This window comes from Monomorium pharaonis, chromosome 2, assembly GCF_013373865.1.
Source record: "Monomorium pharaonis isolate MP-MQ-018 chromosome 2, ASM1337386v2, whole genome shotgun sequence".
Lineage (NCBI taxonomy): Eukaryota > Metazoa > Arthropoda > Insecta > Hymenoptera > Formicidae > Monomorium > Monomorium pharaonis.
The window spans coordinates 26136761-26160239 of record NC_050468.1 but is presented as its reverse complement, the minus strand read 5'-3'; the positions used below and the strand labels follow the sequence as shown (position 1 = coordinate 26160239).

Sequence of the window (23479 nt, the reverse complement as noted above, 5' to 3'; positions counted from 1 at the left end):
TAACATTCAAATATTATATTAAATTAAATCAATATAAATTTATAAAGGAAAGGATCCACGAAGATAATCCAAAAAACACATTGTCTTATAAATATAAAATGTCTTTTAGATTACTTAAAAATATCTTCAAGATATTTAAAATAATACTTCAACACTATCGCATAAAATGTCTTTTAGATTGCTAAAGATGTCTTTTCGAAGCTTTTTGAAGAAACACAAGACATGACAAGACATGATCTTTTAAAAATCCTTAAGATATCTTTTTCAGATCATTTTTTAAAAATCTTTAATATCTTTAAAAATCTAAAAGATGTCTTATTGTTTACATGGGAAGAATTTTTCATTAATGCAATTGTCACAATTGAATCGCCCGCGCCATATTGATTTTCGCGCGAAGGCGAGCACCCCTTTCACGGATCCCATCCTTCCTCACTCCCTCTCTCTTTCTTTCTCTCTCTCTCTTTCACTCTCCCAGCCGTCCTCCGTTTCACCTCATCCTACCCCACCCGGATCCCCGGTGACCCTCCAGGGGGTTGGGAATCGATATGAATACGTCCGCGAAGCGTGCTCATCGCTGAACCTCTCGGCTACCACGCGAGAAATTCCCGGCCACGCGAAGGTAGAGTGTGCCCTTGCGCGAAACCGGAAGTACGAAGCGCCGTCACCTCCGTTTCTTTAGCCGCAGAGTGACCGCGAATTCGTCGTCCCTTGCGCGCGTGTCCGAGAACGGGGACGGGGATCGAATCGAGCACGGTCCCGATATATCTCCGGGGGTGGCTGCCTTCGCCTGCCATTCGCACGCGAAACTCGCGCGCGACGAGTAACCCGGGCGAAGGGAAGTATTCCAATTCGTGAATCTGCTCAGTTTCCAAGTCCGGAAGTGCGAGAATCGCGGAAGAGACGTCTCTCGCGCAGGAGAGACGAACGTGGAGACTCGTGAAGAATTGAATTTGGAACGAAGAAACGGAAGCTTCTTCGACAGCGAGGGAAGGAAGTGTGCATAGCAATTGATTTTGCTTGATTGTAGTAAAAGAGGAAGAGAGACAGAGAGAGAGAAAGAGAGAGAGAGAGAGAGAGAGGGGCGGACGAAGGACAAATAGAAGAGTGACGTTCGCGCGAGGAGATTCGCGGGCGATCGAACGCGCACGTCGTGGGACCGAGAAAAGGAGAGAGTGAAAAAGAAAGCGAAATAGAAGCAGAAAGAAAGTAAGAGAGTAAGAGATAGAGAAAGAGAAGGTGTTCGATTAGTCGGGCTACGAGGTCGATCGGGCGAGGACGATGGCAGTGAGCACTTTCTCATCGACTTTGCACACCACCGATTTTGCCACTACGTGTCCCACTACACCCGGTATGTCGTAGGAGAGAGCTAAAAAGAGGTAGTGAGAGAGAGAGAGAGAGAGAGAGCGAGAGAGAGCGAGAGAGGGGGAGAGGGAGAGAGGAACGTACGGTTTTAGTGAGCGCGCGCGCGAGAGCAAGACGCTGCTGTCGGAATGGCGAGCGGCCTTCCTCAGCAATGCGCGATGTTGCTGGGCTTAATTGTGATTTTAATGGCAGCGCTCTGGACCGAGGCGGTGCTACCACCCGAAGACGAGGAGGAGAACGTCCTGCACATCGGCGGTATCTTCCCCGTTGCCGGAGAGGGCGGCTGGCAAGGCGGCCAGGTAACGGGAATCCTCCCCTCGAAACCGCGAGCCGCGAAAATTACATTATTAAATATTTAACGACGTCATAAGATATTTAACGTGCTTTTTTTATTGCACGTAGACCGAGAAGATAAAGACACGACAAACTATGTATTTTTTTCTCTTTATAAAACATATCTACAAAGCAAAAAATGTTACAGAAATATCTTAAAAATATCTATATGTCAGAATATCTGTTGCAAAGCAAACTGTCAAGGTATTCTAAGAATGTCTCTGAGATATCTCCGAAATATTAAAAAATTATGATATTTTATCTTAAACTTGATATTTGATTTTTAATTTAATTTTATTTTTAATTTTTATATTTAAGGTAGCCTGAAGTTTATTTTAAGATATGTTCCATAAATTATATTATTAGTTACGGAATATTACGAAAGATATTTTAAAATTATAAATTATATTGATTTAAAATTGTAAGCACAAAGATATCTGATTACATCTCAAATATATTTTGCTGTATGAATAATGTTGAGCTGGTAAACAAAATTCGAAATAACTCCATTTGCAATGACTTAATCAAGCGATGTCAGTGATAAGAATTGGCGATCAATTCGATATTTCTTTTTGTTTGAAAATTATATACTTACGAAATCTTTAATTGTGATACGAGTCGCTTAGAAGCCAAGTTCAATTTTTGAAAAAAAAAGGAAAATTTAATAAAGTCAATCTAAACTAATCATATGTTTTGATACATTGAAGAAAAGAATTCGATGATAATGAAACGTAAATGGTAATTACTAAGTTTTAATAAAATAATTTTAATTAAATATTAAATTAATACATTAAAAAATTTAGTTGTTAACTTTTTGTTAACCGTTCAGTAATCGATTGGTTACTATTGTTGTATTTCATTACTATTAATATAATCATTAAATGTTACTAAATATTTGATTGATATTAATCAAACATTTAATTAAAGTTATTTCATCAAAGCTTGATTATTACCAAACTCCTTTTTTTACTAAAATTAAGAAAATCACAAAAATCACTTTGGTTTTTAAGATAGCTTTTCTTTTATTTACACACGGAAAAACGGTTTTGCTGAAATGTCTACACTGAGAAAAAAATGTTGTTAATTTGACTAAATTTTCCAATTAAATTATATTTTGTCTATTCAAGTATTTATATATTTTAATTAACTATATAAATATTTGAATTATAATTTGTGCATTTAAGTTAAATGCATAAATTCTTGAACTGACAAAATTTTAATTTAGTTGGAAAATTTTGTTAAATCAATATTTTTTTCTCAGTGTAGAAATTTAACTGGATATAGATCTAAAAATAATTTTGTTAAACCATTAAAATAACTATAAAGAACGTTCAACCATAATAAATACAAAGTTTTAATTTTTAGATACCAACTCGAATGTCTTATATAATAATGGTCGAATTAATTTTAATGTCAAATTTTAATTAATAAATAAAATTGTATTTAGATTTGTAGTTAAATGTTAAGATACCTTAGCAAAACAGTTCTTTCCATATATTTGTCTTGCAATAATATCTTTGTAAATTTGGGAAGAGAATACGTGGTATCTCCCTGTTCAGTTTTATAGACGTGTTTACGAAGGAGGACGAATTGTTACGCGATATCGCAATCGCTTGCAGCCTCTCTTGTTTCCTCCGGTCTTATATATATGTCTTTCGCTTCCTCCCTTTTACGAATCTATAAACGACCGTGTGACATCGATAGCACGAGTAAAATTTCCGACAAACTTCGCGAAACTTTGGAGATCAAATTCCAGAAGTTCCCTCATAATGGTGGACAAATTTACTTATGGAGAAACGTTTTTTGCTCCCGAGTTCGAAGCGCGTTGAAGCATTTTTCTCGTTAAAGTCAGAAAATCTGTATAGGATTGAGTAAAATTCTTGGCGAATTTAACAAATCACGCATTATTTACGACCGCCAGAATCTGTTGGATTTACAATGAAACAACAACAATAATGATAATAATAATAATAATAATAATAATATCGGAAAAATCGCGGTTCAGTAACTCGCCTCTCTCGTCATAATTGTCTCTTGTCGAGGCATATTTTCTTCCGGATCGTTGCTGTCTAACGTCCGCTGTAACTTAATGAGAAAATTCTATGAGGCATATTTTATTACTTTTTCTCAGCGAACGCATTTAAATTGTAAATGCTTGTACTATTCTACAACGCAGTATTTAATTCTGTAAAAATTAAATGCAACATTATTGTTTTTATGATAGACAACTCAACTATTTTTACAATAATAATTGAAATTATATTTAATTGATTTATTTAAGGATTTAAAATATTCTTGGTAATTTATTTTCCTTTTACGTGGCATAAAGTTTATACAACCACGTAAAGAGAGAGTAATCTGCATACACAATGAACTAAAGTTTCGTAAGGTTCTTTTACAAGTTTGTCGGAGTTTACTCAATTTGTGACAAACATTTTATAATTTTATAATTTATATAGTACTTTCTGAGCACGGAAAAGCTTAATAAACTGTTCACATAACTAAAATTGTTTATTCAGATAAAAACACAACGCAGCCTGAAAGTTATCTTTTTAATTAAAATATAACTTTCTAAGATAACTAAATTTTTTACAAATATTCTTCGAATCTTTTTCATTTACATTGTTTGAATGCAAAACTGAAAACTTTTTACCATAATTTTTTTGCGTCGCAATTGCGTCCTTTCCACGATAAAGTATCTTAAAGTTTCTATAGTTATAACTCTGACAAAAATAAAAATCGGTATTTAAGGATATATGTGCTTTATTTTAAAGTATTGCCAAAAATTTTAAAAATTTACAAATTGTTTCATTACATTTGCATATCTTTGTAAAATTTAAACATAATTCTCTTATTGGTTTTGAATATTATTTAATTTTTCATTTACCTTTGATTATATAAAATCGCATTTTGTAATACTTATTTGCAAATTTGACGAAAAAGTAGCATTATAATACTAAATCAATTTTTACGTATACTAAAGAAATTTTAATAAATATTAATAAATAGATAAGCAAATTATTTGTCAAACCTATTATTCTAGTTTTTATTTAGAAAGCTCAAAGAAAGTATATAAATTTTTGCAAATTTTTTAAACATTTTTACTAATTAATAAGCCCGTTAAACATAATTGACCTACATATACCGTTTAAAGGTGCCAAAAATAGCAATACAGAGTAAGTGTTAAATTTCGATAACTTTTAGTATTTCAAAATCAATCCTGCCGAACGTAACAGAAAAGTTGCAGAGGCATAAACAAAGCTTCTAGCGTAAATTGGATCAGCGTAACATAAAATAAACATTTTTGAGATGTAAACTTCTCTTCTACGTTTCGCTGTTCCAATTTATGCTTCCTAAAAGTTTCGTTTACACCTCCGTCACTCTCCCTTTATGCTCGACCTACACTCCGATCTTTACTTTCGCCAAGGGACATGCACGAACGGCACCGCTTTTGACCTCGGCATGCAAAGCCCGGCTCATCAAATTAGAAGATTAATCAAGCTGAATTGCATTATCATTTATTCAACAGGCTTGCATGCCAGCTGCGCGCCTGGCCTTAGAAGACGTTAATCGCGAAAAGAACTTGTTACGCGGATATAGACTGCATCTCCATTCCAACGATAGTGAGGTAAAACTTACGAAGATGCTTTTAATGACATTATAATGGCGGACGCGATGGTCGCCGTCGCCGCTGTCGCCGCCCCGCAAAATTACCTCTGTAATTTATTTTAGTGCGAGCCCGGCCTTGGCGCATCCGTAATGTACAACTTACTATACTTTCCACCCTACAAATTAATGCTGTTGGCCGGGTGCAGCACGGTATGCACCACGGTCGCCGAGGCGGCGAAGATGTGGAACTTGGTGGTGGTGAGTACCTACCCTATTTCCTTTTCTTCTCCCGGTCGTGTTTACGCGAACCTCGTATTTCGCGACCGATGCGGTATAATACAGAAGTGTGAGAACGCCTGTGACATTTATCCCTAGCTCTGCTACGGTGCATCATCGCCGGCGCTGTCCGACCGAAATCGATTCCCGACCCTGTTCAGGACGCATCCTTCCGCCACCGTGCACAACCCCACGAGAATCAAATTGCTGCAAAAATTCGGTTGGTCTCGGGTAGCGATACTCCAGCAGGCCGAAGAAGTATTTATATCAGTAAGAATGTTAAGCACTGTTAGTAAGTTTAGAGAAGCTAAAACGATTTTGCAATGTTTATTTCCATCAATGTAGATTAACTTTAATCTCGGTTTAACTATTTTACTCCTTATCTTTTTCCAGTTCTGAAAATTAGAAAAAAGATATAAAGTAAAATCGAGATCGACTTTTCTATGACAAAGTATATAAGAAAATATCTTAATATTTCAACGCAAGCTGACCGGATTAATATTCATCTCTTGCGTAATGAATCGCCATTCGTAGTACAAATTTAATATGAACGTGTCTGACTGTCCGTCAATCTGTCGCAGACCGTGGAAGATCTAGAAGCGCGGTGTAAGGAAGCTGGGATAGAGATAGTCACTCGTCAGAGCTTCCTATCGGATCCCACGGACGCGGTGAAGAATCTACGCCGTCAGGACGCGCGAATAATCGTCGGGCTGTTCTACGTCGTGGCCGCGAGACGGGTGCTCTGCGAGCTCTACCACCAGAAGCTGTACGGCCAGTCCTACGTGTGGTTCTTCATAGGTTGGTACGAGGACGACTGGTTCGAGATCAACTTGGAGAAGGAGGGCATCACCTGCACGAAGGAGCAGATGCGGATGGCGGCGGAGGGGCACTTAACTACCGAGGCGCTTATGTGGAATCAGAATAACGACACGACGATTAGTGGCATGACCGCCGAAGACTTCCGAAAGAGATTGAACAAGCTGCTGAAGGACGACGGCTACGACATAGATAACAATCGATATCCGGAAGGATACCAGGAGGCGCCTCTCGCCTATGACGCCGTCTGGTCCGTCGCTCTTGGTGAGTTACGGGCGCACTCGAACACACGCACGCGATATATCCAGCAAAGTTGACGACCAATAATCGTTTTATCGATTCCTCCTTCTTTGTCTCTATCATCAGCGTTCAACAGAACCATGGAAAGGCTAAGCAAGATGGGTAACAGTCTGAAGAACTTCACTTACGAAAACAAAGAGATCGCCGACGAGATATACGCGGCGGTAAACTCGACCCAGTTTCTCGGAGTTTCCGTATGTAGAGCCGCAACTTGAAAAATTGCTGCTTCCCGCCTTCGCGAAAATATCTTACGTTGAAAATCTTGTTTTTCCTCCCGTAGGGTTACGTCGCGTTCAGCTCCCAGGGCGACAGGATCGCCCTGACGCAGATCGAGCAGGTGATCGACGGAAAGTACGTTACATTAGGGTACTACGATACGCAGAGCGACAATCTAACGTGGCGGAACGTGGAGCGATGGATCGCCGGGAAGGTGCCGCAAGACAGAACGATAATAAGAAACGTTTTGCGAACAGTGTCACTGCCCTTATTCATAAGTATGGCGACCTTGTCAGCGCTCGGCATCGTGATAGCCATCGGATTGATCGTATTTAATGTCTATAATAGGCACCGAAGGTATATAACCACTGTCTGTACTGTATATGATATAACGTATAACTATCGTGCTGCATTCGTTAATACGTTATCTATAACGTATACCGCGGGCCATGTCAGGCAATCTACAATCAATAAGCTACAACCGATGTCTTTTCATGACTTTTCAGAGTTATATATTCGTCTCATCCAACCGCCAACACGATAATGCTGGTGGGAATAATAGGCTGCTTCTTGGCCGTGTTGTGTATAGGAATTGACGGTAGGTTCGTGACGCCGTGGCAGTTTTTGATAGTCTGCCAGGCTAGAGCGTGGACGATGTCGGTTGGTTTCACCCTGGCGTTCGGTGCCATGTTCAGCAAAGTGTGGAGGGTCCATCGACTCTCCACGAAGGCGAAAGCCGATCAAGGAAAAGTAAGTTCGGAGATTGATTGTAGATAATCGAGTCTCCGCTGGCAAAGCGGTACGAGTGATCTTTATACTTAAAATATCGCGAGCTGTATATCGCGATGATATGAAATAATTTCTCTGTTACTTTTTTGTTACTCCTCCTCCGCCTCTAACGATTCTTCTTCTGCGAAGACAATCGTACCGCTTTTCCCCTTGAGTTGCTGATTAGTAACGAGACTGATTTTTAGTTTTTCATGAAGATGGAACCATCCTGCATGGTTTGCTGTTCCCGCTCGTATGTCCCGCATCTTTAACCTATTCTCGATTCCTTTTAGTCATTGACGGCTAAACAAAAAGTTTCGTCTATACAGAAGAAGATTGAGCCGTGGAAGCTGTACGTTATGCTGGGCGGATTGCTGTCGGTGGACATCATCCTCCTCGTCACTTGGCGAGTGGTCGACCCGCTGCGACGGAGAATCGAGACCTTCGCCCTAGAACTGCCTCCTTACGGAGACGAGGACGCAATGATCAGACCCGAATTGGAACACTGCGAGAGCGATAACAACAGCTTGTGGCTCGGTGAGTGCGATTCTTGACTTGCGAGAAGGCACATACGCATATCGACATAATTCTATTACGGTGTAAAATCGTGTACGGAAATTGTGAATATTTTTTTTTTTTCAGGATTGATCTACGGCTACAAAGGCATTGTTCTTGCGTTCGGGCTCTTTCTATCGTACGAGACGAGAAGCATCAAAATCAAACTGATCAATGATTCGAGATACGTAGGAATGTCGATATATAATATCGTAGTTCTATGTCTCATAACGGTACCTGTGGTAATGGTCATCTCTAGTCAGCAGGACGCGAGCTACGCCTTCTCGGCGTTGGCCACCATCTTTTGTTGCTTCCTCAGCATGGCCCTCATCTTCGTGCCGAAGGTCATCGAGGTGATCAGGCATCCTAGGGACAAGTCCGAGTCGAGATACAATCCAGACGGCGCGGTATCCAAGGAAGAGGAAGAGAAGTATCAGAAACTGCTCAACGAAAATGATGAACTTCAGAAACTCATTGCAGCGGTAAGAGATCAATGTCGAGGTTGTTGCGAAAATAAAACTTATTCGTAATAAAATAGATTTAACACTGGAACATTTAAAGTAAATGCGTCAAGAAATATATAAGTGTTGAAGTGTTTAGTTTTAGTGTGAAAAACTGAAAAACAATTTAAGATTGTTATGCAGGCAATTTATTACACCAATATTTACACGTAATGAAACTATCCGTTATATAATCAGAGTCATCTCTTTTGTAGAAGTATTTAGTTCTAAAACAGACATGCGTTTTATTGATTAATTAATTTCCGCTTTATTATGCTCTCTCATTATTCTCCGCATATTTCCTATTCTATGTATTTCAGAAAGAGGAAAAGATTCAAGCCATCAAGCAGAAGCTGGCTGAACGCGACGCCCTGAAAGGAACCGGCACGAGTCGTTGCAGGCAAGGTCAGCCCAAGCAAACTTTCATCGTTGCTGACTATCCGACCGGCGAGGGAACATCGGACAGTGCTATCGGTGGGGGTATTTCCATTTGTACAAAATCCTCCCGCGCTTCCGCTTCTGATGTTGAGTTTTCAGAAACATACTTATAATCTCGCCACGTACACGGATAAAATCAGGCCGCTACGGACGTCCTCATGCATTCGCGCGATACATTTGGGACCTAAAATTCTTTTCAATTGATCTCGGTGATTATTGTTACGCCTCACTTTTAAATTGAACGGTATTTCCGGTATTATTTGTCGTAAGTATCGATGGGTACGTACTTGCGTGTTTCTTCACGATGCACTTTCGAGCAATGTCTCGTTAAAATGGCCGGAGTACACGATTATTCACGACAGCTACACTCCAACGCGACGATAACACGGACGATGAAATATAATTTTTATTGAATGGCTAAATCTGCACAATTTAAGGAAAATAATGGAACATCAGAAACTGAGTCGTGATTTTGAGTTATTAAAAAAAGCTGGCACATATGTTTTTCTCACGCAACTTGCGCACGATTGATAAATTATGTTGCATCTTCATTGATTGCAGAATATAAAATTTGTTCGGTGAATACATAAAAAGTAATCTATTGCAACAATAAAATAAACGAGTGTTAATGTCATGTCAATGTGAATGTTAGCTCTTAATCGAATTGTTTACAGAATTTTTTGAATTGTTAATTATAATTTATAGTTTTTTCACTTCAGTAAAGAGATATTTTATAGTTTTAGATCGTTAAATATTTAAATATACAAATAGTATCGATTAATATGTATATGTACGTGAAGTAGAAATTTTTATCTTAGTAAATTAGAAACTCTCTTCCTGTGAATTCATATAAACGAAAAACACACGATCTAATGAAATCTTCTGGCCTACACTTCATGAAAGTTTTATGAAAGTTGGTCCTATCTTTCTGACAGCAATGTGTTCTTCTTTCTATAATTATCTATTATCGATTAATTATTTACTGGTAGAACGACATGTGTATTTTTATATGTAGCCCAAGAGTCCCATTAGCTGTTGTGTAGACGCTCGAGATTGGATGTTTGTGAAATCATTAGGTGTATTTTTCAACACCTGTGAGAAAGTACTCGGATCGAAGGTACTCGAATCTTCTTAGCGTAATACAATCTTTATCCTATGGACCAAGTTACTCCACCGTGGAATAGCATTTTCAGAGACGGAGCTTTTGAGTATTTTATATCTTGACTTGTAACTATTTTATTGACAAACTATATACTCGAAGGAAAATATAAAGTCTTTCAATCATTATCGATTTCAATTAAATACACAACTTGATATTTTTCTTAAAAATGTAACGAATTTTCAAAGAAAAAAAAATGTTATAACAGATAAAAACGAAACGTGTTCGCTGAACGATATAAATTTAACCAAACGTGGTCTTTAATAAAAACGAAGGAACAAGGAAATTGGAATTACATTCTTATACCGGTTATGTAATTTTCTCGTAAAAGTATTTATCTTTCCAAATAAGAATACAGAATAATAAGAAAGAATATAAATATATTTTGAAACGCACAATATATATAAATATAATGGACATGTTATACCTAAAGTAAAAAATGTATTATTCAACCGGTATAGATACCGCCGCTGTAAACTGCAAATTGGATTTGACTGGCTCAGGATGATGTTTATAACATGTTTATCATTTGTTACAGAGCACGTATACTTATTACACGAAGCAACTTGTAATGTTTACGTTTAGGCCTAAAAATAATCTTCACTCATGTCATGTGACTCAGTTTATCGCAGTTAAATCTCGTTAGAAAAGTGTCGTATTGATTGTGTACAGTATCAAACGTTGTTGTAAACCTCATGAAGCGTACTCCCAAATTTGATGACATGAAGACAAGAAGAAACCAAATTACGAAATTTGGTCCAATCCGGTTTAATGACGCAGTTGTTCACATAGACGCGAAGTGTGCTAACGAGATTTAAATGCTTACGAATTTCGTATGCCGTTCGTTTATAATTTGGGAGTCTTGATGAGGTGTGAAGTGTTACCATTACCGTTTAGCATGTAAGCCAGGACGCACGATTGTTAATTTTTGATGAACGTTTTTTGAACAGAGCAACATCGGACGCATGTCGGACCGTTTTGGGATACTTACACGGAGAATAGGTGAAATGTACTTTTTTTTTTTGTCGACTTCCAAATTATTTACGGACGCATTCGGTATCAGCCAATTGTCCATCTGCGAGCTCGCGAGATTTATGGTGTTTTGACCTTTTGTTTTTTTAGGCACGCAGCACATCGCCGAAATGTACGAACTGCACCGACTATGATGCCAAAGCAATACACACGCAAACGAGCGCTACGCTTGCGACAAAACTCTCTTCTAAAACTAGTATTAAATCTACGTGCACGGTCAATATGCGAAGCATACGAGTCTTGGAACACGCCAAAAGTGAGAATAACTCTCCGTAATGTCTGAGACACGATGACGGGAAACCCCGTTAAAGTAACTGTAACTTATAGTTTATAGCGGATGGAATTGTTTTATATGTTTCGACTGCGCCTTAGAAAGAGGAAGGAGAACAAAAATTTAAGGAAAAAAAAACAAGAAAAGGAAAAGACACGGTTAGGTTGAGACATGGTACATGCGTCGCGCGGATGTTACGGCTGTTTATCGCGTGTTCTCTCTCAGGCACACAAACCGAAGATAATGTGAAATCTGTCGTCGTAAATCCCGTGTATAGACAGTATTTAAAAAACGGAATGTAATTTCTCATTTACGGTACCTACCACGCGCGCTCACCCACGCAGTATTTTTTACTGTACTCGTTTTAATCAACTGCCGCGCAAACGGCGCTTGTAAGTCTAGCATTATACATTATAACGATAGTCCTATCGAACTGTTGACGAAAGTATCACATATATGTACGTTAGATTTATGGAGATATTTATTTTTAAGTTTTTGAATTATAAAATCCGTTAAAAAAAAAAATCGAAGGCTCTATCTATTATTGAACCCTGGGGATTGTTTACTCGATCCGAAGCTCGCGCAGCTCACGATCGGCGTGATCGCGAGTGTTCATATCTCTACGTTGTTTCTAGAGTTGAGATTTTAATAAAGAAAATTTAAACAAAGTCGCCAGCCTTTACACTCACTTTAATACACCTCTTCTCCCGCGAGTAAATGTATTCGTTTGATTATAAACGAATAACGCGAATAAGCTCTTAGGAAAATTTACTTTAAATAAAGTTGAAGTTTTCCAAATTACCTTACAAATCTAAAAGTTTACTAAAGAAATTTTTAGGTAAGTTAAGGTATTTAAAAGGTTAATCTAATGTAATTGAATTTTTTTCCCAAGGGAGTATCGATAATGTTCAACGGCGACACTCGTGTATTTGTTAGATATAGTTTTCACAGCGCCGAGAAGTTGCTTAAATTGATAAGCGGTTTGTAAAAATAGTTAGGACCGAACAACTGGTTGCCATGTACAGCTTTACCGCCACTCGCGCGTATTTTTTAATCTTGTATACAACGTGTCCTAACAATGTTATTAACTTTTTAGAAATCTCTACTGAACTTCGGCGTATTCCTCCATCACTACGAGATGCTACGTTCAAACTTTATAATGAACTCAAATAATTCGAATATTTTCTTTATCAATTGCTTCAATGCATTGTTTGGTATATTATTTATCATAATAAATCTGTTTGATAGATTGTTTTTATGCATTTGTCTCAATTTATACTATTTCTCAAAAATTAAATATTTTTCTTTTCTTTTTACTCTTTTTATACTTTGGATTTGATTTACACTATTCCTCAAAAATTTAATAATAATACTTTCTTTTTTTCCCCTCATCTTTACTAATAATGTCATCGTCATTTTCATCATCATCATCAAAACTTGCATCATACTCCATTATTTCTTTCTTTATTCGTAGTTTATGTTCTTTCTCGTTGTCCACTGGACTTTCCTTGACGTTGTTCTTTTTGGGTTTAAATTTTAGAGCTTCAAAGTTTTTACAACTTTATTCTTTATTTCTTCCTTCTTAATCATTGTTATAATCATTGTCATCCTTATCATCTCTCTCATCATCTTTCTCATCTTCCTCATCTTCCTCATCATCGTTCTTTTTTTCTAGACTTTTAAACGTTTTAACACCTTTATGTTCAACTACCTTTTTTTTTTCATTTCTATTATCATTTCATTTCTATTATCATCCTCCTCTTCCTCTTTTCTTCCTTCTCTTTCTTCCCTTTCTCATTTTCAAAATCTTTATCATCTTCAGCTGTATCGTTTTCTAAGGTAAATCCTGAGATCTCTAGTATATTATTATCGGAATTAGTTAGAAAATCTTCTGTACATATCGAGAACAATCCAAATCTGAATCACTGATGTTAGAGGCAGTTATACTTATCATGCTTAATTTATAGCTTGAATCATCGGTTGATTCATATTACTCTTGGACACTTGCTCGCGCGAACTGTAAGCTTTTGCATTCGCAGAATCTTTCTTGAATAATTATAAGGAAAGTTGTATACTCGTAACGGGAAAAGTGAAAGATGAAAGGTACGAAAGTTAAACTCTTAATCCTCTGTACACACATTGTTTTTTGAAATCTTCTTTGCTCACGTGAGACACTTGCGAGTTATTTGCTTTTATAGGCATAAAAAATCTTTAGTTTAAACTTTTCTGTAAAAAGTATTTATTTACATAGCTGTTTATTTAAAAACGGTAGTTCAGTTTAAAGGCCTCTGCTCAAATATCGATGAAAAAGATATAACAATTATTTTAAAAACAAGTATATAAGTGTTTGAATAAATTACAGTGCATTCTGATTTTTTAAAGGAAAAATTTACAGAAACAAAATTATCAAATTGTGTGTACGGAGAATTAATTCTTAAACACCGCATCCCAATTTTATTTCATCAAGCATAGAATTTTAAAAAATCAGAATTTCAATTTGCACCTGTGTGGTTACAGTTATATATGTATATATAATACGTATATTTTATAAAAATAATATTATGTTTAATACTTTACATTGAACACAATTCTCTACCGTATTTATAAAAAAATCACAACATTAAAAATTTTTATACTATAGTATAAAATCTGATATCCGATAGAAATAATAGATTCAAATAAAATCATATTAAATTTCTATCAAATTTTTATGTTTCTATCAATTTCTATCGAACTTTTTGAGCAGAGTAATTAAACACTGATTAACTCAGTCAGCAGTTAATTTATTAAGCAATATTTGTCTTCATTTGTTAATATGAATGAAATAATTTTTTTTAATAACAGAAGAACATAAATCGATACAATTAATTAAACACAACTAATTGAAATGAGTTTTATATTCAGTAAACTAGATAAGATTACATAAAAAAGCTATATTTAGATAAGATTTTAATCGTTTAATTCAGATATGATAAAGAACGATAGTGAGTATAAGTAAAGAATGAAGATAGAATTTTTCTTTATTTTTCCTTGATTCTATTGGATCTTTTGAAGGGCAAGGTTGTTCTTATTGCAACTTATTTCCAATAATTCGAGGCGTTTGATCGTGGCAGACCATCGAGAGAGCAGAATGTAACGCGAATATCTAACAGTGTCCACGACGAAGGGAGGAGAAATCAGAAGAAATGGTTACATAATGTGTACGTGAAGCGCGCAATGGCACAGCGGCTGTGAGGAGGCGAAGTTAGCCGATTGTCGATCTAGCCCTCGAGATCGAGTTACAAGGAACGCGAAAGATCCTTGCTAAGAACTATTTCTGAGATCCATGAATTCGTTTCAGCTTATCACGATGATCTTTTTGCAGTAACTATGGGTAAATATATAACATTTATATATAAATATATAAATGAATGCAAATAAAAAATTACACAAACGCTAAAAAGACTATTTTTCCACATAAAAATGATTTAATCTATCTTTTGAATTCTTTTTAACTCCAAAAATACAAATTAAGTATAATTAAGAATATAAATTATTATGAAACTCAATATGTGAAGAGATGTTAGTAAAAAATATCAAATAAATATGAACAGATAATATAATAAGAAATTATAAGAAACAAATGTAACAACTAAGAAATTAGGATAATAGAACATAATATGAAATAAAAAGCTTGGAAGCTGTGATGTTTAATATATAGTGTGCTGATGTTGATGATAGATTGCTTTAAATATGTTATAAATCAAGTTCAAGAAAAGAAAAGCAAAAGCGATAAATTCCAAGATATTTGTCTATCCTTATGAAATCTTTTTCTTGAATACAAAATACTTTAAATTTTTCGACACATCTCGAAAAAAAAAATATATATATATATGTGTGTGTATGTATATATGTTTACATAATTTAAAAAATTAAAAGAAAACTTTCAAGATCTTAAAAATAAAAATAAAATTAAAAATTTAGGGGTTTGTGAGCGGGTAATAAATGTAAAATAAATTAAGTGGGCCACATTTAGTTGAAGTATATTACATTCAGTGCTTTATATAAAATTGCCCGAATTCTTTTTAAACCTTATATAATTATAACATAATAACTTGTATTTTATTTTTTTTTTTTTTAGGCGACACCGACCCAGTTGCTTATGTCGTCGGCGTCATAGCCCTCGGCGCAATTATTTTCTGCATTTGGCGCCTCTGCCGGTGGTGCAACAGAATACGAAAGCCTCAGCTACAAGGTTCAGCATTCATAGTCGAATCTGTACATATCCAGACTGCTTCAAGTAATGTCGTAAGATACTAATATAGCTCTGATTAGTTGATTGCATCTTAAGACTGTACTTAAGGATGTATCGGATTGAAGTTCAAAATGTTACAAAGTTGCTAAAAATCTGTGAAATTGTTCTTTTAGTTTCCCTAATGTACTGCAAAAAATTGAAAACGCATTCACTAAACGGTTGTTGAGTTATAACTATTTTAATTTTCACTGATTTTACATGGTATCCTTTTCTATCTTATGGAAAAAGACGATCTTGACGAATGAAACAGCTAAAAAAATAAAGAAGAAATAGTACAAGTGTTTTGAATTTTTTTATACATCTAGTATATGAATAGATGAAAATATCTGCCAAGTTTCAATTGTCTTCACTACACCGTTTTAAAGAAATAAAATATAACTTGAGATAATTGTGCATTTTCACTGTCAAAAATTTAAACTAAATAAGTAAAAAAAATTGCAAATACGTGAAAAATAACTTTGTAAGAGTAAAAATAAGACTCCAACTATCGTTCAAGTTTCTTACATCTAGATTTACTATGCGTTAGGCGTAGATATTTAAGTATTTCAAATTTCATGCACTTTTGTCTAAGATTGTATGTCCGATACACCCTTAAGATGATCTTAAATATAAGATTTGACTATGAATACTGACCAAAGTTGCGAAAAGTTGGAGACCTGAACGACATGATTGTGTACCCGGTCAAATCACTCGGCCCAGTGCACATGACAGAGATGGCATGCACGATATTGGGACTGAAGTCCGGTTGATTGAGAGATGAATGTTATTCGTCATCAATCTCAAAGGACAATTTTTCAATTCCAGTCTGCAGTTTAAAATAATAAATGTGAGAAGTTGTGGAATTGATTTTCTTTATTATAAAGAAGAAAAAATAAAAAGCATTGACTTATGAAAAAAGTTCTGAATCATTTTTTCAAAAAACGATAATTATATGTATAATTAGAACTTTTTTGATAATCTAATAATGCTTCAGAATTTTTTAAATATTTATACAATAATTATCTAATATTCTCATTGTACATTGAATTATTACATAATTATTTCGTTATAAGGTAGAATAAATAAGCTAGAATAGATGAAAAATTGATTAGTGAAAGAGCTATTGAGGCTTTAATTAGTTATATATTTTACCGAATATAGATTGATACGCCGTTGTTGAGGCATGTTTTCCTTGCATTGTTACATATTTTACTTGTTGCATTAAAAATAAAGCTGATTGTTAATAAATTCCAACTATGAAAGCTCTCATCCATAGTCTTCCTTTGATGTTAAAAGTATACACCTATAGTAACACCTATAGTATTTCTGTGCTTACGCTTCGCGCTCTAGACATGATATCGGTGTTAGTAAATATTGCGCAAATTTCCGGTAAAAGTTTTCGAGTTACTGCGGTGGGGCCAAACAATACCGACACGCGATTATGGCGAGGAAGTCGCTCAATGACTATCATATGCTTCATCTTTCAAGAGGATATCGGCCTTAGGGCCGATTGTTCCAACTTCTTGGTAAACTTACTATGATTACCCTATCAGGTAAGCATGTCTATCTTCATTTCTTTTCTTAAATAAATAAAAACAAACATACATTTATCTAATAAGTAAGTTTACCAAGAAGTTGAAACAACCGACCATTAGACTGATTGGACTAGTCTATTTTCAATTAGATCGATCGGTGACAGAAAAACCGGTGAAACCGAGATGACCAGTGAAACAGAGATCTTAAGATCTTTTCCTTAGAAAAGCCGAAAAACATGGTAAGTGTTCTTATGCAAAGATAAGATGTATAATTATTTTTAAAATAATTATTTTTTTATTTGTCTGCGTTATTTCTTATTTCTAAACATCTGAACATTTTTATTAGTATTGTAATCCTAGTAAAAAGTTTATCATGAAATAATTTTGTACTTAGTAAAAAATTTTTCATGTGAAAGTGTCCAGTATATACACATATAATATCTCGATATATATTTGCAACTCACTTACGGCACGAATTCCTAATTGCCCAAGGTTCTTATCTTTATTATTATTTATTTTTTTATTTGAACTTTTAGTGGAGTCTTAATGAATTTGATTTTATTTTATCTAATTATTTTTCCTATATGTATATATTTGAAGAGATTATACAAAAGAAAATACGTGTGGTGATATTTTATGTATATTTATGTATGTTTTTATACAAGTACTTTTTTACTAAGTAAATTTTTTTCCTAGTAAAAAAGTACTTATATAATATGTTTCTAACGGGAAGATTAGTCTTTAACTCCGTACCATGTACTTCTGCTATAGGTTAATTGACTAACTTGGTTTTCTTGCATCGCGCATCTATAATATCTCTAATGTTACTACTCTTATACAAATAAATCTATCAGGTTGAATGGTGCAAGAAAAGAAAGGCTTTATGTCGTTTATATAATGCCGAGAAAAGTTTTAATAGAAAAAAAATACGATAATTTCGAATTAATTACAAAAGACATTATTTCAGAGCCTATCCAAATGAAACATCCTACAGTTTGATAAATGCAGCTTCATTATCAGAGCTTAATAGTCGACTGGACAAACCACTCACGCTGCAACAATTTCGCTTGAACTTCGTGGTTAAGGATGCCACTGCTTACGAAAAAGATAAATGGGATTGGATAAAAGATCGGGAATGTGATTATGAGAAATGTATGCTCTGTACAAGATGTATTTTGACTACGATAGATCCAGAAACGACAGAACCAGTACGATCCGACAGAAACCAGTACGAAACATTCCAATGCAGAGCTTCCAAAGACTTTGAAAAGGTACATATACATATATGTATAATGTAATAAATATATAAAATAAAGATTTCTTTAGTTAATGCAGTATGCGGCAAAAGTGTATAATATAGGTGGAAAACATTGTTATTTTATAAATATACGTTTAAATAAATAATTTTAGCACAAAATGTAGTTTTGGTAATATAAATTATTATTTATTTAATATTATAACCGCTATCATTTTTTGTGATATTTTTATCAATTGAATTAATTTAGTAAATAGTTAACTTATTAATATCTATGGTATTTTGTTAATAGATAAAATTAGTTTTCTGTTCAATATACGTAAAAAATCTCAGATTAAAAACAATAAATACATTTAAATATAGTTAAAAATTTTGCTTCAAGCACTTTTACTATTTAAATTAATTTTCGATTAAATTAAGTAACATCTATGTTTTATAAACATAGAGATTATTTATTTTTTAATATACGAAAAGAAAAATTAAATTAATGATAACGAATTACATAATTAGAAATTTTGCTGTTTTCTGCAGATTAAATTAGTTGCCGAGTAATCAGAATTTGATTAAACTCATTAAACGAGATAATGAATATTGTAAACAAATGTGATCTCATTTTTCAATAATCATTTGACGCGTACGTACATATATACATACACTTGCCTATTTAAAAAAAAAAGAGATCTCGCGCGTTGCGCAGATTTTTCGCGCATCGCTAAATCTCGCGCCCGTGCGCGAAACTGTTTTTCCGTGGCTGTACGTTGCTGTTCTTTCTACACTCGAGAATGAGACAGACCGACGGACGAAGGAGATTAGACGTTGAAGGGAGAAAGAGGGAAAGTGAGATAGCGCGCTGTAGCGCGCGGAGCTTGACGAATACCTAACCTCTTATCGCACGTGCGAACGGCCATGTTCAGCCATGTTGCGATTCGCCCCTGTCGCCGCGCGTTCGTGATCGCACGCGTCGCGACGCGGGTACGTCGCCCTGAGTTAGCAGCGTTCGACTGGTTCGCACGAGGTACAAGGAGAAAGGAAAATCAACATGTCGTTCGGCAGCGGCTTCGGGCCGTCCACGTCAACACCTGCACCCACGTTCGCCTTCGGCACCACGCCAGCGTCCACGGCGACAGCAGTTAAACCTGGTAAGTCTAACCTTCCGTCTCGTCGAAAGATCGCAAATTTTTCGCCTCATCTCCCGCAGCTCCTGGTTCTTTACGTTTTGCCTCGTACACTACGATTTCGCCTTTCTATCGGACGTTCACGCTCCGCGTCATTGCCCGTGCATAAGTTTCTCACGACAGTTCGCGCGTGACTCAATTTTGTGGTTAAGAACGGCACTTCGGCGATTCGTACTTCGTCGTTCCGTTTTTTCGATAGTGAGGCTGAGGGATAATCGTGTTCGAGACGCGTACAAACGGTCTCTCGTCAGTCCCTTGTCGAGCTGGTTCTGGTGGTCGCGTCGGAAGCCTTGTCCAGCAAGGGCTGGTTTACACCCTTGCAGTCCGGACTACACTCGACGTCGCTTTTCGTAAGGAAGGCATGTCTCCTCCTGGATCTCGCGATAATACACGCCGTGATGCAGCACATGAATAATATAATTAGGAGCGTGGTCAGCAGAACGATTAGCAACGTCGAGCGTTCCGGGTACTCCGGTTTATTATTTTCGATCGAAGCTGCCAAGGTGGTGTGGCTGCGATCGAGCATCATGCGCGATTCGGTGCCGTAAGCTGCAATCTTTCCGGCAGTTGTATCTTCCAAGTAATACATTTCATTTGGAATTTTTCCAAGCGTCGTTATCATAATTTCCGCGGTCGCATCCTGCGCAAGGATAATTGAATCAAAATTTTTACCAAGGATGAAGTAAGATGTGCCAAGCGAAGGAAATTGTTACCCCGATTGCTACGTCTGTAGTACCAAGTTCGCTTACAATTTGAGTGGAAGAATCCTCTGCCGACTTAATATGACGGAGAATGATGTTGGAGTATGTAGCAGCTGTCTGTAATGAATTATGTGCCAATTGTGCATAGAAGTTGGCCTGTTAAAGATTTAATGTGCACTTTATCTTTGTATTGTAAATTGTTATGTTTCAATAATTTCAAAAGGCAAACTTACCTAAGTTCTAAGATTCTTAATATCAAAATACTTAATTTATTGTTAAATTACCTGCAGATTATTTTGTTGACTCAGAAATGCCATTTTGTTATTTTATGCTGATTTATGTGACTATATATTATATAAAAAATTTATATTTATAATTGACTTGTGAATTTTTTAATATAGAAATCTCAATAAGTATATTCCAAGTAACATATAATCTACAGATAGTTAAATATATCCATGTTGTATCTTCCAATATGTCACCACATTAAAAAATATAAGAGTCACATTTAAAATTGTTTTTACAAATAATAATAAGTGACAAGGAATGTCACAATAGCAAACACTTTAGTTTGACATGATTTACCTAACTTCATATTAAACAAAAAAAAAAGAAGAAAACGTGTAACTTGATTTTATCGATTATACTTCGACTTTACCGATTAACACTCGCTTTGCAGTTTTTTTTTTAAACCAAAGGTTGTTAACTTGTTACAAATATTAAAGTGGCAGGATTTGGAACGCCCTCGTTTGGATTTAGTACGCCGACTACTTCAACGCCAAGTCTGTTCGGCACGCCGTCAACACAAACAACTGGATTCGGTACTGGCACTGGATTTGGTACGCCAACGGCCACTGGTTTTGGTAGCGCACCTAGCACTGGTGGTTTTGGTTCTGCGCCTACGTTTGGTACCGCATCAACCAGCGCCTTCGGCTCGGCACCGGCCTTCGGTAGTACTCCCGCTTCCTCCACCGCAACTGGATTTGGTACAACCTCGACATTTGGCACTCCTGTTTGTACCACGTCCGGTTTTGTTGGTTTCGGGACACCGACGACGGCGACGTTAAGTTTCGGCGGTTTTGGCGGTTTTGGTACGACCACCACTACATCTACCCCCAGCCTGTTTAGCGGATTTGGCACTGGAAGCACCTCTTCAACTGGTTTTGGCACAACCACAGGTTTTGGTGCATTCGGAACCAAACCGGTTACCACCAGTGCTACTGGATTCGGTGGATTTGGTACAGGTAACGCCAAATCTTTTATCTTACATGTAAATTGAGACTTCTGATATTACTTTTTTTCTTATTTTCCATTGACATACATATTTATGTATAGGGACAGGATTCACTGGATTTGGTACTGGATTGACACAGCCTCAGCAGCAACAGCAACAACAACAACAACAGCAGCAGCAACCTACAAATACTGCGTCAGAAGCTCTCTATAATGCTGTGTTTAATTGTCAGTTGTATAACGATGAGCGAGATAATACCATTGCGAGGTGGAATCTTATTCAAGCATTATGGGGTACAGGAAAGGCTTACTATTCCATAAATGCTCCACCTATAGAGCTCACTCAGGAAAATTCGTTATGTAGATTTAAAGCCATTGGATACAGTCGCATACCTGATGCTGACAACAACGATGGTTTAGTAGTATTGTGTTTTAATAAAAAAGAAAAGGATGTACAGGATGGAAAGCAACAGTTAATAGTATTTCTCAATGGTTTGTTGGGAAATAAACCTAATCTGACAGTAACTGTTGACAATATCAAATCAACGGGGGAGACCAAGAGTCAAGTGACAATATACGTATCAGAAAAAGGAATTACTGGTTCTTACAGAAAAATTCCTGCTAACGAATTAGTCGCGTATCTGTCGCAAGTCATGCAAAAGCAACAGTTAGTACAGAACGGAGTGGAAGACATATTTCCGTTGGTAAAGCTTGATCCGTCCCAGTTAAAAGAGTACCTAGACAATCCACCTTGTGCTATTGATGCCAGATTGTGGAAGCAAGCGCAGTTGGACAATCCCAATCCGGAGCTGTATATTCCAGTTCCAACGATCGGTTTTCAACAAGTTAAGCACAGACTGAAATGTCAAGAAGAGGAAACTGCTAGACACAGAGCGTTTCTAGATATGGCGGCTGAAAAGATACAAGGCTTACAAAGGCAGCACACAGCTACACAAGCCCGACTTAAAGAACATAGACGTACATTATTGGAACTTCAACACAGGGTTCTACAGGTATTGCAGCAATTAATTATTACTTTTAGTCGTGATATTTTTGTCTCTCTAACTGACAACCTAAATTCCATTTAAAGATACTAGTACGACAGGAGATTACACGAAAGGTTGGATTATCTTTACAACCGGAGGAAGAGGTTTTAACACGTAGATTTGAAGCAATGCATTCGCAAATCAGTGCTCCAACGCAGTATAAAGGTAGAATTAGTGAAATGCTCTCTCAACTCAGAATGAGACGGCATATTGATATTCAAAACCAAGAGAGGTATACAATGGATCCTATAGCACAGGATGATATTAAAACGGTGAGAAAATATTCTTTATTTACTTCAACTTTAAATTATCGTTAAGTAATAAGTGTAATCATTTTTTGTCTATTTTTCCAGTATCTAAGTATGGAGCAGCAGGGCATGGCGCAGCTTATTTCGACAATAAACGCCGATTTAGAAAGTTTAAAAGTTATTAAGGATGGAATGTCAGAGCTTTTAATGAGCCAAAGTATATCTTGAGGATTGTAATATATAATAAAATTTTTTCATACGTCTTCTATACAATTAAAAGACAGCGTGTTTATTAATGTTTATATAAATGATCGTGGTTGTGTAAATTCTATATTTTTCACAAAAACTCTGTGCCATATTTATTTCATTTATGCACGT

At 36.1% G+C, this 23479-nt stretch overlaps 3 protein-coding genes, 1 long non-coding RNA gene and 1 other non-coding gene across 10 annotated transcripts; 3 read left to right on the top strand and 2 right to left on the bottom strand.

Moving 5' to 3' along the window:
- Positions 1-516: 516 nt before the first annotated feature.
- Positions 517-12303, top strand: LOC105840002 (gamma-aminobutyric acid type B receptor subunit 1). Of its 6 annotated transcripts, none has more exons than XM_036282705.1 (13): positions 518-1348; positions 1555-1661; positions 5225-5323; positions 5428-5562; positions 5680-5850; positions 6162-6660; positions 6763-6890; positions 6977-7269; positions 7419-7662; positions 7974-8217; positions 8323-8717; positions 9056-9209; positions 9273-12303. In XM_036282705.1, the coding sequence occupies exons 1-13, from the start codon at positions 1279-1281 to the stop codon at positions 9284-9286; spliced, it is 2553 nt and encodes an 850-aa protein (XP_036138598.1). In that variant the 5' UTR covers positions 518-1278; the 3' UTR covers positions 9287-12303. The 6 variants fall into 6 exon arrangements, 4 of the variants coding, with proteins under 4 accessions (XP_036138597.1, XP_036138598.1, XP_012542154.1 ...); XM_012686700.3 differs by having other exon boundaries at positions 519-1348; positions 11455-12303; XM_012686701.3 differs by having other exon boundaries at positions 520-1348; positions 8010-8217; positions 11455-12303.
- A 3328-nt stretch (positions 12304-15631) lies between these two features.
- On the bottom strand, positions 15632-16633 carry LOC114255525. Its single transcript, XR_003626785.2, has 2 exons — positions 16563-16633; positions 15632-15890 (listed from the first exon to the last, which is right to left on the bottom strand). It is a non-coding gene; the product is annotated as an uncharacterized LOC114255525 (long non-coding RNA).
- Positions 16634-17599: 966 nt separating this feature from the next.
- LOC105839992 lies at positions 17600-18811 on the top strand. Its single transcript, XR_004962155.1, has 2 exons — positions 17600-17682; positions 18411-18811. It is a non-coding gene; the product is annotated as an uncharacterized LOC105839992 (transcript).
- A 719-nt stretch (positions 18812-19530) lies between these two features.
- Positions 19531-23380, top strand: LOC105840003 (nuclear pore complex protein Nup54). The gene is made up of 5 exons (XM_012686703.3): positions 19531-19837; positions 21300-21818; positions 21910-22820; positions 22898-23125; positions 23207-23380. Exons 1-5 carry the CDS (start codon positions 19738-19740, stop codon positions 23327-23329), a joined length of 1881 nt encoding a protein of 626 aa, XP_012542157.1. The 5' UTR covers positions 19531-19737; the 3' UTR covers positions 23330-23380.
- Positions 19831-21192, bottom strand: LOC114255455. Its single transcript, XM_028194142.2, has one exon. The coding sequence runs from the start codon at positions 20493-20495 to the stop codon at positions 20121-20123; it is 375 nt and encodes a 124-aa protein (XP_028049943.1). The 5' UTR covers positions 20496-21192; the 3' UTR covers positions 19831-20120.
- Positions 23381-23479: the final 99 nt, after the last annotated feature.

Coding starts and splice junctions, on each gene's coding strand:
- LOC105840002 (XM_036282704.1), top strand. CDS start 1,279: ATGGCAGTGAGCACTTTCTCATCGACTTTGCACACCACCGATTTTGCC. Junction 5,563..5,679: donor AGATGTGGAACTTGGTGGTG/GTGAGTACCTAC, acceptor ATTTATCCCTAG/CTCTGCTACGGTGCATCATC. Junction 5,851..6,161: donor CCGAAGAAGTATTTATATCA/GTAAGAATGTTA, acceptor AATCTGTCGCAG/ACCGTGGAAGATCTAGAAGC.
- LOC105840003 (XM_012686703.3), top strand. CDS start 19,738: ATGTCGTTCGGCAGCGGCTTCGGGCCGTCCACGTCAACACCTGCACCC. Junction 21,819..21,909: donor ATTCGGTGGATTTGGTACAG/GTAACGCCAAAT, acceptor ATTTATGTATAG/GGACAGGATTCACTGGATTT. Junction 23,126..23,206: donor CACAGGATGATATTAAAACG/GTGAGAAAATAT, acceptor CTATTTTTCCAG/TATCTAAGTATGGAGCAGCA.
- LOC114255455 (XM_028194142.2), bottom strand. CDS start 20,495: ATGATAACGACGCTTGGAAAAATTCCAAATGAAATGTATTACTTGGAA.